General features: G+C 48.6%; 2 protein-coding genes across 2 annotated transcripts; one reads left to right on the plus strand and one right to left on the minus strand.

The window, feature by feature from the left end:
• Window positions 1-217: 217 nt before the first annotated feature.
• Window positions 218-10634, minus strand: USP39 (ubiquitin specific peptidase 39). The gene is made up of 13 exons (XM_039324195.1): window positions 10426-10634; window positions 9615-9684; window positions 8467-8561; window positions 7952-8088; window positions 6875-7027; window positions 5403-5628; window positions 4997-5074; window positions 3645-3712; window positions 3206-3394; window positions 2640-2782; window positions 1971-2106; window positions 1771-1857; window positions 218-1679 (listed from the first exon to the last, which is right to left on the minus strand). The coding sequence occupies exons 1-13, from the start codon at window positions 10598-10600 to the stop codon at window positions 1629-1631; spliced, it is 1608 nt and encodes a 535-aa protein (XP_039180129.1). The 5' UTR covers window positions 10601-10634; the 3' UTR covers window positions 218-1628.
• A 5-nt stretch (window positions 10635-10639) lies between these two features.
• On the plus strand, window positions 10640-13936 carry CUNH2orf68 (chromosome unknown C2orf68 homolog). The gene is made up of 4 exons (XM_039324215.1): window positions 10640-10878; window positions 10999-11114; window positions 11211-11371; window positions 13104-13936. Exons 1-4 carry the CDS (start codon window positions 10655-10657, stop codon window positions 13224-13226), a joined length of 624 nt encoding a protein of 207 aa, XP_039180149.1. The 5' UTR covers window positions 10640-10654; the 3' UTR covers window positions 13227-13936.
• The last annotated feature ends 28 nt before the right edge of the window (window positions 13937-13964 follow it).

Consider the following 13964-nt stretch of genomic DNA (forward strand, 5'->3'; position numbering starts at 1 on the left):
CCATGTAGTGGCTTGGAATCAATTTGGAACATGCAGTAATATGAGCCAAGCACCGTCTGGCTCATTAAAGGAGCTGTGTCATTTTCTAGGATTGCACAGCTACTGCAAGACAAGTACTGCCTTCGTGCTTCAGTACTGTCAAGTCCTGAACATCCAAGCACACAGCCAAGGTCTCATTGATCAGATTGTCAAGAAAAAGGGATTACTGAACCTTGGAAACTAATCAAGAGACATTTATTAGTAATAAAAATATGAATTTCTCTCGAAGGTGCCCCAATGTAAGGCTAAACTGTGCATCTGCTCATCTCCCACCCTTCCTTAGAAAGCAGGAGAATGATTAAACATCATTTGATTTATAGCCATCTCCTTCCCCCAAGAACTGGTCAAATCAACTTTAGAAAATGCCGGCCTCTTTCTATGGTTCCCCACTGACCTCACTGTTCAGGCATCTTCAAGTTACAGCCCTTCCGATAATTGTTCAGAAGAGGAAACATTTAACACTATCCCCTTAAATTGTGCCCCACGGAATAACAAGCAACCAGTGGGGGTCTTCCAGTTGGTGTGTATTATTTTTCTGGTAGGCCAAGGAGGGCCACATTTTACAATTGGAGGCCTCCTTCCCCTGGCGAAGAGATAGGCTGGCAGAGAAGAGGGCTGCCCGGTGACGTCCAGTGAGCATCAGGGTCTTCTTAGTCTCAGCAGGATTTCTGAATCTCTTTTCTGATTTTGTTGACATTTTGTGTGTGAAAACCAGTTGTTGTAAAGTATAGGCATGATGGTGGGGAAGAGGGATTTCATCAGAACTGCTGCCAGATGACAGATCCAGAGGTTTATGTAATATTCCAGAATTTCTGGGCAGAAAGCCAAGGTCTTCAAAGCAATTTAGCTTACTCCTGGCTGTGAGACGACAGCAGATGCCACTCAGACAGCAATGCAGCCGGGACATTGAAAGATCATCCATCCTGCGCATCTCCATCTGAGGATTCTCATTTTCCCTTGTCAATGCCTGATCTCTCTCTCAAAATCCCTCCCTCCGTGTGTGTGTGTGTGTGTGTGTGTGAGAGAGAGAGAGAGAGAGAGAGGTGTGTGTGAATGTCATTAAGAACACACTGAGTTCTTTTTAGATTGTTAACTAATCCATTATGTTGCTGTTTAGATTTTTTTCGTGTCCGCGTATCTTCAAAGAATCTATTCCCATTGAGTGCTTGTTCCCTTATAACCAAAAGCATCATCTAAACAATGTGAAAGTGTCTAACACAAACCCGTTGTGCATGGGATGCCTTGTCTGAATCACATGTTCCCTGGGAGGAGGGAGCGAAGGAGAGCCGGAAAACAGCAGAGTTCGGGGGGAAAACAAGCATGCATATTTAATGCACAGAGAGGAGCAGAAGTGCCCGTCTCTCTGCAAGGTCTTCTCCAAACGAAGGATGAAACAGGCTTGTGAGTCTGGTGCCCAGAGAAGTGGAGACGAGCCACAGGCTGGTGCTGCATCAGGACCAAAGTGCCGGCAAGGACGTCCCCGATGCAGAAAGAAAACTGAAGACCGGGAGAGGCTCCCCCAAGCGACCCAGACAACCGGTCTTTGCAACAATGTTCCAGCCTCTAGCCGGGCCTGTTCCACACCCAGTTCACGTTCCTTGTTGGTGGCTCTCTTCTTGGCTATCTCTCCTTTTCCAGATCTACCGAACAAAGTAAACTCGTATTAAGAAGAATGCTCCCTCCTAGTCCCGTGGCTTTCGGTGGGCAGCAGAAGAAACACCAAGCACTCACCTGGATGTAAGCCTCAGACAGCGTGATCATCTGGGGAAGGATATCGGTCACCTGCAAGTCCTGCAGCTCATACCACTTGCCTGTGCCCTGCAAGAGTCCCACCCAAGTCAGAGGTCACCATCCGAAGCCTGGCCTCAAGAACAAGAGGGAGGCCCCGGAGCGCCCAGGGCTGAAGGCTGGCAGGGAAGCCAAAAACTCACATGATGCAACACATGAATCCGGTAGGCTCCTTCAGTAGGTTTGCCATCATGCACAATGTTTGCGATGAGATCGTAGATGGTGTTCTTGTGCACTGCCTGCACTTCCTCAGAGAGGTATTCCCGGAGATCTACGTTCCTGCAGCAGAAAAGCCACCCTCGAGGCTCTGTGGGCCAGATCCCTCGCCCCCTGCAAAGGCTCAGAGGGATTCTCTCCTCTTACAGCTCTCCAGGGAAGTGGAATTGGCTTCAGGGGGCAAAACGCTTCTGACATGCTGACACTAAGCCAACATGAATCTCCCTGCCACTGAGCTTTCCATCATGGCTCACAAAAGCTCTTTGGTGTCTGTGATTTCTCATAGCTACAACAAAATGCAGGACTAAGGCCCAGAAATAAATTCCATTTCCTCTCTGAAATTCCTAGAGGCAGGCTGGGCTAAAGCAGCACTGCTCACTGGCCTCCTTTTCAAAGGGCCCTGCAAAGTCCCTAGGAAGCACCTAGACCTTGCTGGCGCTTGTCCTGCCTCTCGGCCATCGGACCGACCTGGGATGCTGATGGCTGCTCTAAGGACTCATCTGTGTGGCTCAGAGTCTCGTGCCCCCCCCCCGGCCTTTCAAACCCCAACATCGGCCTTTGGCAGAGCTGTTTCTTCTGGAGAAGGTCATACATACGTGATGGGAAAGTTGACAATGGTGGGATTCTTTTCCACAAAGAAGTTGTTCTTGGTGAACCTCTTGATACAGAAAATAAGGTAAGGGGGCAGTTTGGTGAGCTGGAAGCGCTTCAGGAAGTTTTCTTTGTATGTCTTGTATTCCTAAAGGGGGAACATTTTTTTTTTTACACTTTCTCAGAGAAGCCAAAACATCTTTGGTTAAAGCACAATCTTAGACACCCTTTCTCTGGAATTATTTTCCTTAGTTTATGTATGCCCAGCAAGCATTGGGGGCTGGCTGCCAACAATAAGCTACAGTTACTAACTCTCCAGCAGACTTAAGCCCTTTGGATAAAAAACCCTTGGTCCCCCTGCTTGCGTGGAAAAGACCTGCTCCCTGCAGACGAGGCTCTTCCCACCCACCCAAGGAAACTGGCGACGTCCGCTCCAGGGAAGGCCTGTGCTTGTGGAACTAAGCCAACTGGGGCTGCCTGCCCAAAAAGGCAGATCCTGGAGGCGCTCTGTCCCAGTTGGGGCTCTGGGAGCCTGTAACTCATCCAACAGATGGCAAAGTAGAGGAGTTACCTTTTCCATTATTCCATTAAACTTGGCCAGTATGTTGAAGAGTGGAACTTGTGGGATTATGAGCTGCTCCTTCTCATCCTTGTAGAGGGGAGCAGTGGGGAGATCCAGGGTCAAGTACATGAAAGTGGACTCCACCATTTTTTCTTGATACTCTTCGTTCCGGAGCAGCTGTTCCTTTTCTTCGGCAGGCTGAAGCAGAGCAACACCGTGAGCTGAGCAGGCATGCAAACGAGGAGGGCATCAGGCCCCACCCCAGAGACTTGAAGTGGGGTGGGGTGGCTGGACCAGCCAAAGGGCCTCTTAGTGGTCAGGTGCCCAAGCACTGGATTCAGCTTCCAAAATGCCTGTGGATAGCTGAGGTTCTCATTTAACTACCCTAGCAAAGGTAAGCGTTCATCTTTTTCACTTCAGATGTTCTCCCCGTGTTCGCTCAACTCACCAGATCAGGGTGTGGCAATTTCTTGGTGAATATCCGCATGGAGCCTTGGAAGACATCGGTTACAATGGCTGCAAACAAGAGAACAAAAGAGAATACAATTTATTCACAGTCCTATATTCCATGATTTCAATCAGGTTTCCAAAGTTTTCTACGCTGATTACAGAATAGTTGTAAAAAGCGCAAATGTATTTGCAACAGTCTACGTGAAAAAACAGAGAGAAATAGGTTGTATTTCCCAGTTGCCAAAACCTCCCCAAAGAAGGCTTTGCCCCGGGTCCACCAGGCAGATCCTAGACGAGGTCAGGCAGGGTGAGTTAGGGAGAGGCAATTCTTACAATAATCCTGTCCAGGGTAGGAAAAGATTCAAAGGGCCAGAGACTTACTTTTCAAATTACAAATGAATATAATTTTTTTTATAAATATTTTATTAATTTTCTAGTTTTAGAGTTAAATACTTAATAGACAACGTATTGTCTGGGTCCATTAGTAACTGAAGGGCATATATTAACTTCTTCAGTCTAGATCCAATATTACACCATCAAAAGTTTCCTCTCTTCTTCCAGCAGTCCCCGTTTTCCCACACTAGGCAAATACAATTCTTATTGTTATTAATAAATATACAACTGAGTATCAACATCTTTGTTACATTTTTCTCATATCAATAATGTCAGTTTTAGATAACTTTTTCAACTAATCAATGTAATTAACCTGATCAATGCAATGGGGTAACTTAGTTCATGTGCCCTTCTCAATTAAATGGGCAGAGAAAGTTTGCCTGGGGGAGCTCAACAGGAGGAACAGAGAAGAATGACTGAAAAGCTGTGTGCTGAATTGTGAAATGCATCTTGAACAGTTGCTGACTCCAAAGAGTGCCTGACTGACTGGGGGCGGGGGGGGGACTACTTCCTGCTGAGAAAGCCAAGGCCCTAAAAAGGCATATAAGGCAGCCTGTTCCAGGGAGCAAGTGAACAGGAATCCCAAACGTTTTTCTTCCTATATGAAGAATTTGTAGTTCACTAATGTGAAGCTGTAAGAAAGAGACAAGAAGAGAAAAATAAAGAGGGTTTTTATTGATGGAGCTCCCAAAAGAAAAAAAATGAAGGTGAACAGACAGGAGCACCTGCAGCTGAGGCTTGCATTGCTTCTGGTCTGCCTGTCCTCCTGGCAGGCATCTGCAGCAACTGCCCGTCTGCAGCCATTGTAAAAGAAGAGGTTAAGTAATGTCAGGTGGTCTCAAGTGGATAAGAGAGAAGAATTGATCAGAGCCCTGAATTGATTCAAAAACGTGGCGCTTTACGTAGTCTTACAAAGGGTTCCACAACTTACAAGAGGCATCGACACCTTTCACTTACTCTTTTTCTTCTTCTTTGTCCCCCCGAGAGCAGAGTGCAAGGCATTCAGGAACCAGGAAAGAAAGTCAACTCCATCACCTACAAAGAGAGAGAAGGTGGAGGCAATGAAAGGAAGGGCTCGTCTGATTATCTCACACTGGGCTCCGTGATTAAAGCAGGATCTCCTCCTCCTGAAGTGGATCATTCCAGGTTTAAAATTTCCCAAGAAAGGATCATGCATGGAGAAGTGTTGTCCCCCCCCCCTTACTAACAGCCTCAGTAGCCCTTTGCTGCCCTTCATATATCTAGGGATCCAAATGGTGAACATTCTCGATTTGGATGCCTAGCGGTTATGTGCTCACTATGACCAGATGGCCAGATCCAAGATTCCACCGAACAGCCATCATGAATTCCTCCGGCCTCTTACCTTGCTTGGTGATCTGGAAGGTCTTCTTACTGCACAGGACCACGGCCTGCAGCATCTCATGGGGGGAGACATGAGCTTTGAAGTTCCGTGGATTCCACAGCTTCCTCATCAGCTCTCCAAACCTCTGAACGAGCAGGAACATGATGTCCCCCGGAGGACGCCTGATGTGCCTGTAATTCTCTTCCTCCAGGAAGTAATTCCGCAGGGGCGGGACATTTGACAACGCCTACATGACATCCGCAAAGAAACAAGGAAGCCTGAAAACCTGGCTCTGCTGCTTGGCCTGCACACTCAGTGTGTGTGTGTGTGTGTGTGTGTGTGTGCGCGCGCGCACGCATTGTGTTCCTTTTTCACTGTTTATTTTATAGTTCTATTATTTTTATTTTTGTTCTCTTTACACTTCTTTCACTGTCTTCCTTTTTATTCTCACAAGCCGTCCAGAGTAGCCCCATGGAGAGATGTGCAGCAAATAAATTGAACAAATAAATAAATACAGTCAGTGGCAAAACACAAACTTACTTACTTAAATGTTCAGCTTCTCCCTCTCCAAATATCTACTGGTTGCTCTCAGGTTAGAAACCAAAATTAAAGCAATGCAATTCCTGAACATCAAAGCAGTTTTTGTATAGGATATCACTATTTCTGTCTTTCATTGTAAGAATAAATATCTGTGGATATTTAGCAACCGCAACTGGGACCAGCAATTTGGTTGTTACCCTTGGTAAGGCCACACTTGCAATACTGCATCCAGTTTTGGTCACCATGATATAAAAAAGATGTTGAGACTCTGGAAAGAGTGCAGAGAAGAGCAACAAAGATTGTTATGAAAAACAGTTGCAGGAATTGGGTATGTCTAGTCTAGTGAAAAGAAGGACTACATGAATATTTGAGGGGCTGCCACAAAGAAGTGGAGGTCAACTTATTCTCCAAAGCAGCTGAAGGCAGCATAAGAAGCAACAGATGGAAACTAATCAAGGAGAGAAGCAACCTGGAAATAAGGAGAACCTGTCTGACAGAAAAATTAATCAGTGGAATTGCTTGCCTCCAGAAATTGTGGGTGCTCCATCACTGGATGTTTTTAAGAAGAGACTGGACAGCCATTTGTCTGAAATGGTATAGGGTCTCCTGCTTGAGTAGGGGTTGGACTAGAAGATCTCCAAAGTCCCTTGCAACTCTGTTATTCTGTTAAGCAAAGTGATTACTAAGTGAAGCCACAACTGTGTTTATGACCGTCCTTCAGCTTTCCTTTGTTTTCCAGACCTGTCAAGGTCATAAATATAAGGAATGGTCATAAAGTTGCTTTTTCATCACTGCCTTAACTGTGAATGGTCATTAAATGAGGCAGTTGCTAAACAAGGTCTACCTGTTACTGTATTGCATTGTATTGCGCTGTACTGTATTGTATTAGTGAAGGTTAGGGGAAGCTGCAGTGGATTTCTCTACTCTTCTCCATTTCACAGATGGCACAGTACCTGGAGAACTGCATTGGCGTAGTCGTTGGCTTTGATATTATTCAATCCCACGATGCCTGGCAGGTATGTGGTGCCATCATAGGCGCGTGAGAGTTTAGCCTGCTTGTCCAAACTGGTGATGTGCTGCTTGGCGAAGGTTGGCTTCAGTACATACTGGAAAACGGGAGAGAATAAGCAAGAGAGGAGACGTTCCGCTGGGAACTTTAGCCAGGCCATCCCGAGAGACCAGTCAGTTTGGTCCAGCAAGAAGCTCTCAGCTTCAAGCTTTTAGAGGGTCAATCAAGATATAAATTAAGCTTAATAATTCATATAAATGCAGCATTATTACAGGTTATGATGGCAACTGGGACTGGGGCCAGGCAGCCCACATTGTCCTCCTAACCCAAAGAGGGGAGCGGGGAGTTCGGGTGAGGACAGGCGGGCAGGGAAGGCCCCGCACAACCCACATGCAAGTCTGCGGGTGCTGCAGCACGTGAAGGTGTGCACAAGAGCCCAGGGAGGCTGGAGAAAGGGGTGGGTGGGCAAATGGGGACAAGAGCAGGAAGGCCCAGGGGGCATCCATGGTTGCAAGCAAGCGAAGGGAGGAACCTGCAGTGGGTGTGGGCAAAGGCTATGGGGAGGCACTTTGTTCAGTGCCATTCATAACTTCAACGAGTCGCTGAACAAATGGTTGTAACTGGAGGACTATTGCTTTCTCTGCGAATGAATTTGGACAGGAAAAAGACATTTGCAGGTTCAACTGAAGAAAGAAAGAAAGAAAGAAAGAAAGAAAGAAAGAAAGAAAGAAAGAAAGAAAGAAAGAAAGAAAGAAAGAAAGAAAGAAAGAAAGAAAGAGAAAGAAAGCTGAAAGGATGGGTATAACCAACTTGTTTACGTCTTATAACGTAGAAATACATCATTACAATCCTGGACATAAACACTAGATTTGGAGGGTGATTAAAAACCTCCCCTCTGCTGCATTTCCATAGCAACAGATGGTGGGGAGAAAGTCTGAGAGGGAACATTTTAAGTATTATGAGTTGGGCTGAGCTGGGCGTCCCACCTCTCCCCTCTCCCCTCCACCAAAAAGCCACCTACAGTGATGTCCTCAAGAGAAGAGTCAATGATCTCATAGTTGTCCGGCAGGCAATAAAACTTCAAGGTGTGAAGGTTGAGGAACACGTGATGACTGAACTGGACACTGTGAATGTAAGCATGGGACTTCAAGCCACGGCCTGTGGGGAAGACAGGAGGCAGAGCAGCCCCATGAGCAAGAACTGCATACTATGTGCACTACAAGCAGGAAGGGAGGGAGGGAGTCACGTGTTGGAGGGGGTATCAATTGCTGCTGATAGCCCCACAACATTATGACCTGTCAACCCTTATGGAAAAGAATGGGAGAGGCTGCATTTCAAGTGCTGATCTCTCATTCACACATACCATGTCAGAGATCGGCTGTAATACCTGCTCAAGATTAAGCTCATCAAGATGAGGCAAGACCCCTCCTCCCAGGTATTATGCACAAAAAAATTCTACTAGGTTGATCAAGAATCACATGCATATTCCTATGTCAACTATCAAAAAAGAGGTAGAAGGGGCTGAATCAGGCTTACCCTGGAAATATTTCCCACACACCAAACAAGCATAGACATTGATATGTGAGAGTGAGATTGAACACAGCTTCTCAAAGTCAAAATCCAGGACGCTCCTGCAGTGGTATAAGATGAATTCTTAACAACACACAACTATCAATATCATTCAAGTAATGCATTATAGGGAAACTCTGGGACCCGATAGTAGATGCAGAGGAACAAAACCCCCCTACCAACACCTCATTGTGGCGGGTCCACTACTTTTAAATTAGGGATGACCCTTCCTGTCTCACTATTTCATACAGTAAAACAATGTTTTTCTGCTAAAGACTTAGGAGGAAAGATTTAAAGTTGTGAGACAAAAACTAAAGATTTTTCTCCCAAGGACCTTTTTTCTTAAAACAAAACCTGGAAATAATATTAAGTATTAGGTTCCATATATAATCCTGGTATACTATAAATTTGTGCCACTTTCAAGGACTCTTGCCTACTTCAGATTCTTTGTTTCTGGATAAGAAAGGGACCTTTGTTCACTAGAAACATACTCTTAAGAGAAGAAGTTGTTTCCATTTACACAAGCATTTGATTTTCTGAAATCTTGGAAGGTGGAAATAAAACACTCAGCCTCTGGTATCAGCCCAGCAGCAGAGACTTCCTGGATGAAGGCAGAACATCTCAGAACGGGTGTTCCATGCAGGAGGCTGCCACAGCCTTCTTAGGATCCACTCTCTAGCAAAGAGAGCCTCTCCCCAGTTCTGCAGCAACAGGCCAGCGAGGAGGAAGGGAAAGGGGGGGGGGAGACCACAGGCAACTAACTGCAAATACTGGGCGGTGGGGGTGGAGCAAACCAAAGGTGTTTCCCTCATTTTCTGAGGAGGCTCAGTCACAGAAAAGGGAACATCCCAGGGATTCCACTGGGGGGGGGGAAGAGAACCCAGGAATGTTTTTCTTGATCATGCATCAGGTGTTTCCCAGTCCTTCCCAGGAATTGTTTTCTAAGGGATCCTCTTGCCAAAGGAGGCTTCAGATGGGACACCAAGGATCAACTGACTGTCCTACAGTCTCCTAATGTGTTTGTTCAGTCTCTGCATTGACTCACTTTTTCTACAATTATTCATTCACTGATTCCCCCCCCACACACACACACATAGTTTCATTTTGACACTGACTTGTTTATGGTGTCCAGGTATGGACAATGCCTGCTCCGGCGATCTTCTGGATCAAATCGACCATACTTTACTGAAAAAGGGAAATAAATCAGAAACCTTTAGTATGAAGATTGAAATAAATATGATAGATAGCAAGTTGCTGGAATCTAATGTCCTTAGTGGAATGAATTGTTTATTTTCATTTGTTAAATGTTTATGTTGCCATCTCCCCAACAGGACAACTCATATTGATATACTTTTTTTAAAAAAACTAGCCTTTTCCTCTTTGCAAAGTAATATAAGCTGCAGATTAAAGTTCGAATAAGTTTTAAGAAATTCCATAAAACAAATAAGAGACCCTGTAGATACATCGGCAATGAATACAGTACGGTTCCAACTACTAGAATGCATGGTGGGCTAGAACTGCCAGTTTCCAGGGGCCTAAGATCTTTCCGTGGCACCCTTTCCTGGAGAGGTCGGCCCAGATCCTCCACACAGACCCCCTGAAGGGAGACTGCAAAGGGCAGCGGGCCAAGAACAGGCAAACGGGTTTTTTGCCCAGCGTTTCTCCGTAGAAACTACGAAGATGCTCCCCCTCAGGGGCGGCCCTGCCTGCCAGCAGAAGGGGAATCGCAGCTGCCGCCAAGAGGGGAAACCACGCGGGGTTCAGGGCTGCTTCAGCAGCGGGGAACTTTCTCCTTGCCGGGACCACCAGGACGGATCACCGCCAGAGGGCGAGGTCTCACGCGAGCTCAGCGGCGCTCCCGGGCAGGAGAATCGCGGCCTGAGGGGGAAGCCGGGGGGGGGGGGCGGCCTCCCTCCGTGCTCGCACCTGGGGGCTCCGCGTCGCCGCCCTCCTCCTCCTCCTCAGGCTCCTGCTTGACCGCGACCTCCTCGGCGGGCTCCCGCTTCACCCGCCCCCAGCCGGCCGTTCCGCGAGGCGCGCCCGTCGGAAAGCCCGACCACGGCTGCGGGCTGCGAGGCTCCCGCTTGATGCGCGCCGCCATCTCCGCGGGCGCCGAGGCGGGACGCGCGTGCGGAGAACCACGCGGCGCGCCGCTATGCCGTCACGAGGGAGCCCCCGCGCGCCCCCGCTGGCGGGCGGCGGGGTTGCAGCCCAGGCCGAGCCCGTCCCGCCCCCTCCCCACGTGGGCGCGGCCCTGCAGGCGCGGGGGGAGGGGCGGTCGGGAGCGGCGCCGATGGACGCGGGGCGCGGCCCCCCGGGCGGCCGCCTGGACCTGAGCCACGGCTTCGTGCGGCACATCCGGCGCAACCAGATCGCGAGGTGGGGCTCGGGGGGAGGGGGCCGGGCAGGATGGGGAGGGGCTCCCGCCGCGGGGCAAGGGGCTCGGCGGCCCCCTCGAAGCCCCCGGGCTGCGCCCACCGGCCCTTCCCTTCCGCGCAGGGACGACTACGACCGCCAGGTGAAGCAGGCCAAGGAGCAGCTGCGGCGGAGGCTCACCCCCGCGCCCGCCCGGCCCCGCAGGCCCGACCAGCAGGTCTACCGCGCCGGCCGCAGGAGTGAGTGGCCCCCTCCTCCCCGGCCCCTCGGAGGGAGGGAGGGAGGGAGGGAGGGGGCGCCCCCGAGCCCCCCCTGGCGCCCTCTCTGCCTTGCAGGTGCAGCCGGGCCCCCCCCGGGCGGCGGCGGAGGTGGCGAGTCTGAGGCGTCCAGCGAGAGCAGCTCCAGCAGCCGCGAGCGGCGGCCCCGCGGCCCGGCGCTCTTCTGCCTGGAGTACGAGGCCGACGGCGGGCAGGTCACCTCGGTGGTGGTCCACCAGGTAGGCGGCGGGCCGGCCGAGCAGGGGCTGCGGTTTCGGCGCTGCCCGGTTCCTCTCGAATGGCGGACCCGAAGCGCTCTGGGCCTGCCCCGGCCTCCTCCTCCTGCTCTTCCGGGGATGCTGCAAAATTGCCCGCTTGTGTCTATCCTTCGGTGCGATGACCGGGCCCGTCGGATGGGCTGGTGGGAGAATGTTTCCCTTGGGGGGGTGGCTGGCCCCGCTATCTAATTTAGAACAAGCAGGTCTCTTTTCAAGTCTAGTTGGGTTTTGATCATTTTATTGCATCGTTATTGCTTCTAATTGTGCTAAAAAGCAAATAGCTTGAATGATGGAAAGGCTATTCTCTTGGCAAAGCTCTGAGAACTCAGTAGCAGAACACAAATTAAATTTTTATTTTCATAGCCACTTTGTGTTTTCAAGGCTGCATTGTCTGGAACACTCCTGTCCTCAGTGGCATTATGGCCATACTATTCAAGCATGTTTTGCAAAAATGGGTAATATTAAACGATTAAACAGTTAAATATAAAGGATGTTCTTCTTGCCCCCCCCCCCCGTCTAGTTTAATGGTCAGTGTGCAACTTTCAAGAGCACTGACATGATGGATAAAGGAGAATATTTGCAACTCAGGGTGGAACCGTGGCTTTCGAGAGTCACAGATTAAGGCTGGATTATGGTGGTACAATTGTGGGGCAGCCCTTGAACACAGCAGCAGTGTGATAACGTGGAACTCCTGGGGTTCCTCATGCCTAGGTAACTTCACAGGTTGTGAACAGTCTTCCAAATCAAATTCAGGATTTCATTCATGATGGTGAAAAAATGTTACACAGTCAAGAGACTTACATAGGGTTGTACTCCCATTTCTCAGACTGGCTGCTTCTATACGTTTGACATGGAAGACTGGGCATTGGGGATTTAGCAATCCCTTTTCTCACTACGTTTTAAGAGGAGCATTAAAACACTACTTTCCCTTTTAAAGGCCACTGCCATGTGCCTTTTGATTTTTAAAGGGAGTAATACTTTTGCTGTTTCAGCCATCAAGAGAATGGGACATCCATTTTCTAAATTAATATTTTGGAACCAGCTTCCACTGCATGTACCTCATGCATCTGGTTTGAACATCTGTCCACCTCTTGGGAGTAGAGTCGTTTTAAAAATGGCAATTTTCAGACTCTTAGCTAAGAACTGGTTGTTTTAAGAAACATTTGGACAAAACTGATTTATTTAGCTCCACGGCTGCTGTGTATATATTTCCTGACAGAAAATGTTTTTTTTACTGTTCATCAAGTATTTATTATTCTATTGCTATATTTGTTTTTTGTTTTTGTTTTTTGCATTTTAAATTATTCTTACTTTTAAAAGCAGCAAGCTGGCAGTAAAGCAAGTGAATTGTATCCCCCTTTTTGTGACCAACACAACCTGAAATTTATACCAGTGAGGTTTGGTAACAAAACCATCCATTCTCACTGTTTACTTCTAAAAAGACTGAAATGTATTAAGCTCCTAGAGCAGGGGTGTCATACTGGCGGCCCACACGTCACATGCAAGCCATGCCCACCCCGGCTCCACAAAGGCAAAAAAAGGTTGCAATATGCCACAATATGTGATATGACGCGATATATGTCACGTGACAAAAGAGCTGCTTAGGAACATTTTCTGCGCACTTTGTCATCTTGGGCAGGGTGAGAGAGATGTTGAGCACTTACAGCTTATCATCTTTTCCTTCTTGGTACAGGATAATGACCCCGAAGAAGTGGTGGAGAAGGTCAGTGCCCAGAATGAGCTGGAGCCAGCTTTGCACGAAGCCCTTCGGCAACGAGTGCGAGAGGAATTGGAGAAGCGGCGAGCGAAGCGCTGAGAGCCATTGCAGGGATTGAGAAATACTGTAGGGGAAACAGTGCTGGACCGTGCTTGGGGGACTCCCTTACGCTGCTCAAGGGCACCATCGGGAGTGGTGGCAGAAGGAAGCAAATCCCTGCAGTCGTCCTTTGACAGCTCTGCCCGAAAAGTAAGCCAGCCAGATTACTGCAGCCCAGACTTGCTTGCTGGCCCTTGGTGGTCTGCCTCCTCCTCTCCCCCTGGTGAATGAATATCCAAGCCCAGCTTGCTGTATGCTTGGAGACCAGACGTGGATGGAGGTAGCAGGGTGTTCCCAGCTGCCCTTTCCAACTGCTCAGGGCGCTGGATTATGCTGAGGGCAGAGACAGCTGCTGGTGAATTGGTGAATTAGAGCTGTTCTCTAGTCTAGATTTTGCAGCTTTTCGGTAGATCAGCCAGAAGGACCTTTTTCCTCCAGAAAGTGCAGAAAATAGACTGCCGGGCTGACCGAGGGGTTGTGGGGAGGATGGGAAGAAGCAGGGCTCAGTCTAGCCCTCTTGGAGGCCATTGCCTTGCCCTCTTCCCGACAGCAAAGGTTTTCAGAAATGTAGCACAGGGTTGTAGATAAAGACCTGGAACCTGCTCTTCCATAATAGTTCTTGGGTGCAGGAATTTGTTCTGAATGCTTGCATGGTTTTGTGAAAACCTACCCGACCCTTTTGTTGACTAAACATTGTTGGTAAATAAGAAGGCGCTGTTGTCCCTGTTCTTCCTTTTC

This window comes from Crotalus tigris, unplaced genomic scaffold, assembly GCF_016545835.1.
Source record: "Crotalus tigris isolate CLP2741 ecotype Arizona unplaced genomic scaffold, ASM1654583v1 scf7180000024293.1627790, whole genome shotgun sequence".
Taxonomy (NCBI): Eukaryota; Metazoa; Chordata; class Lepidosauria; order Squamata; family Viperidae; genus Crotalus; species Crotalus tigris.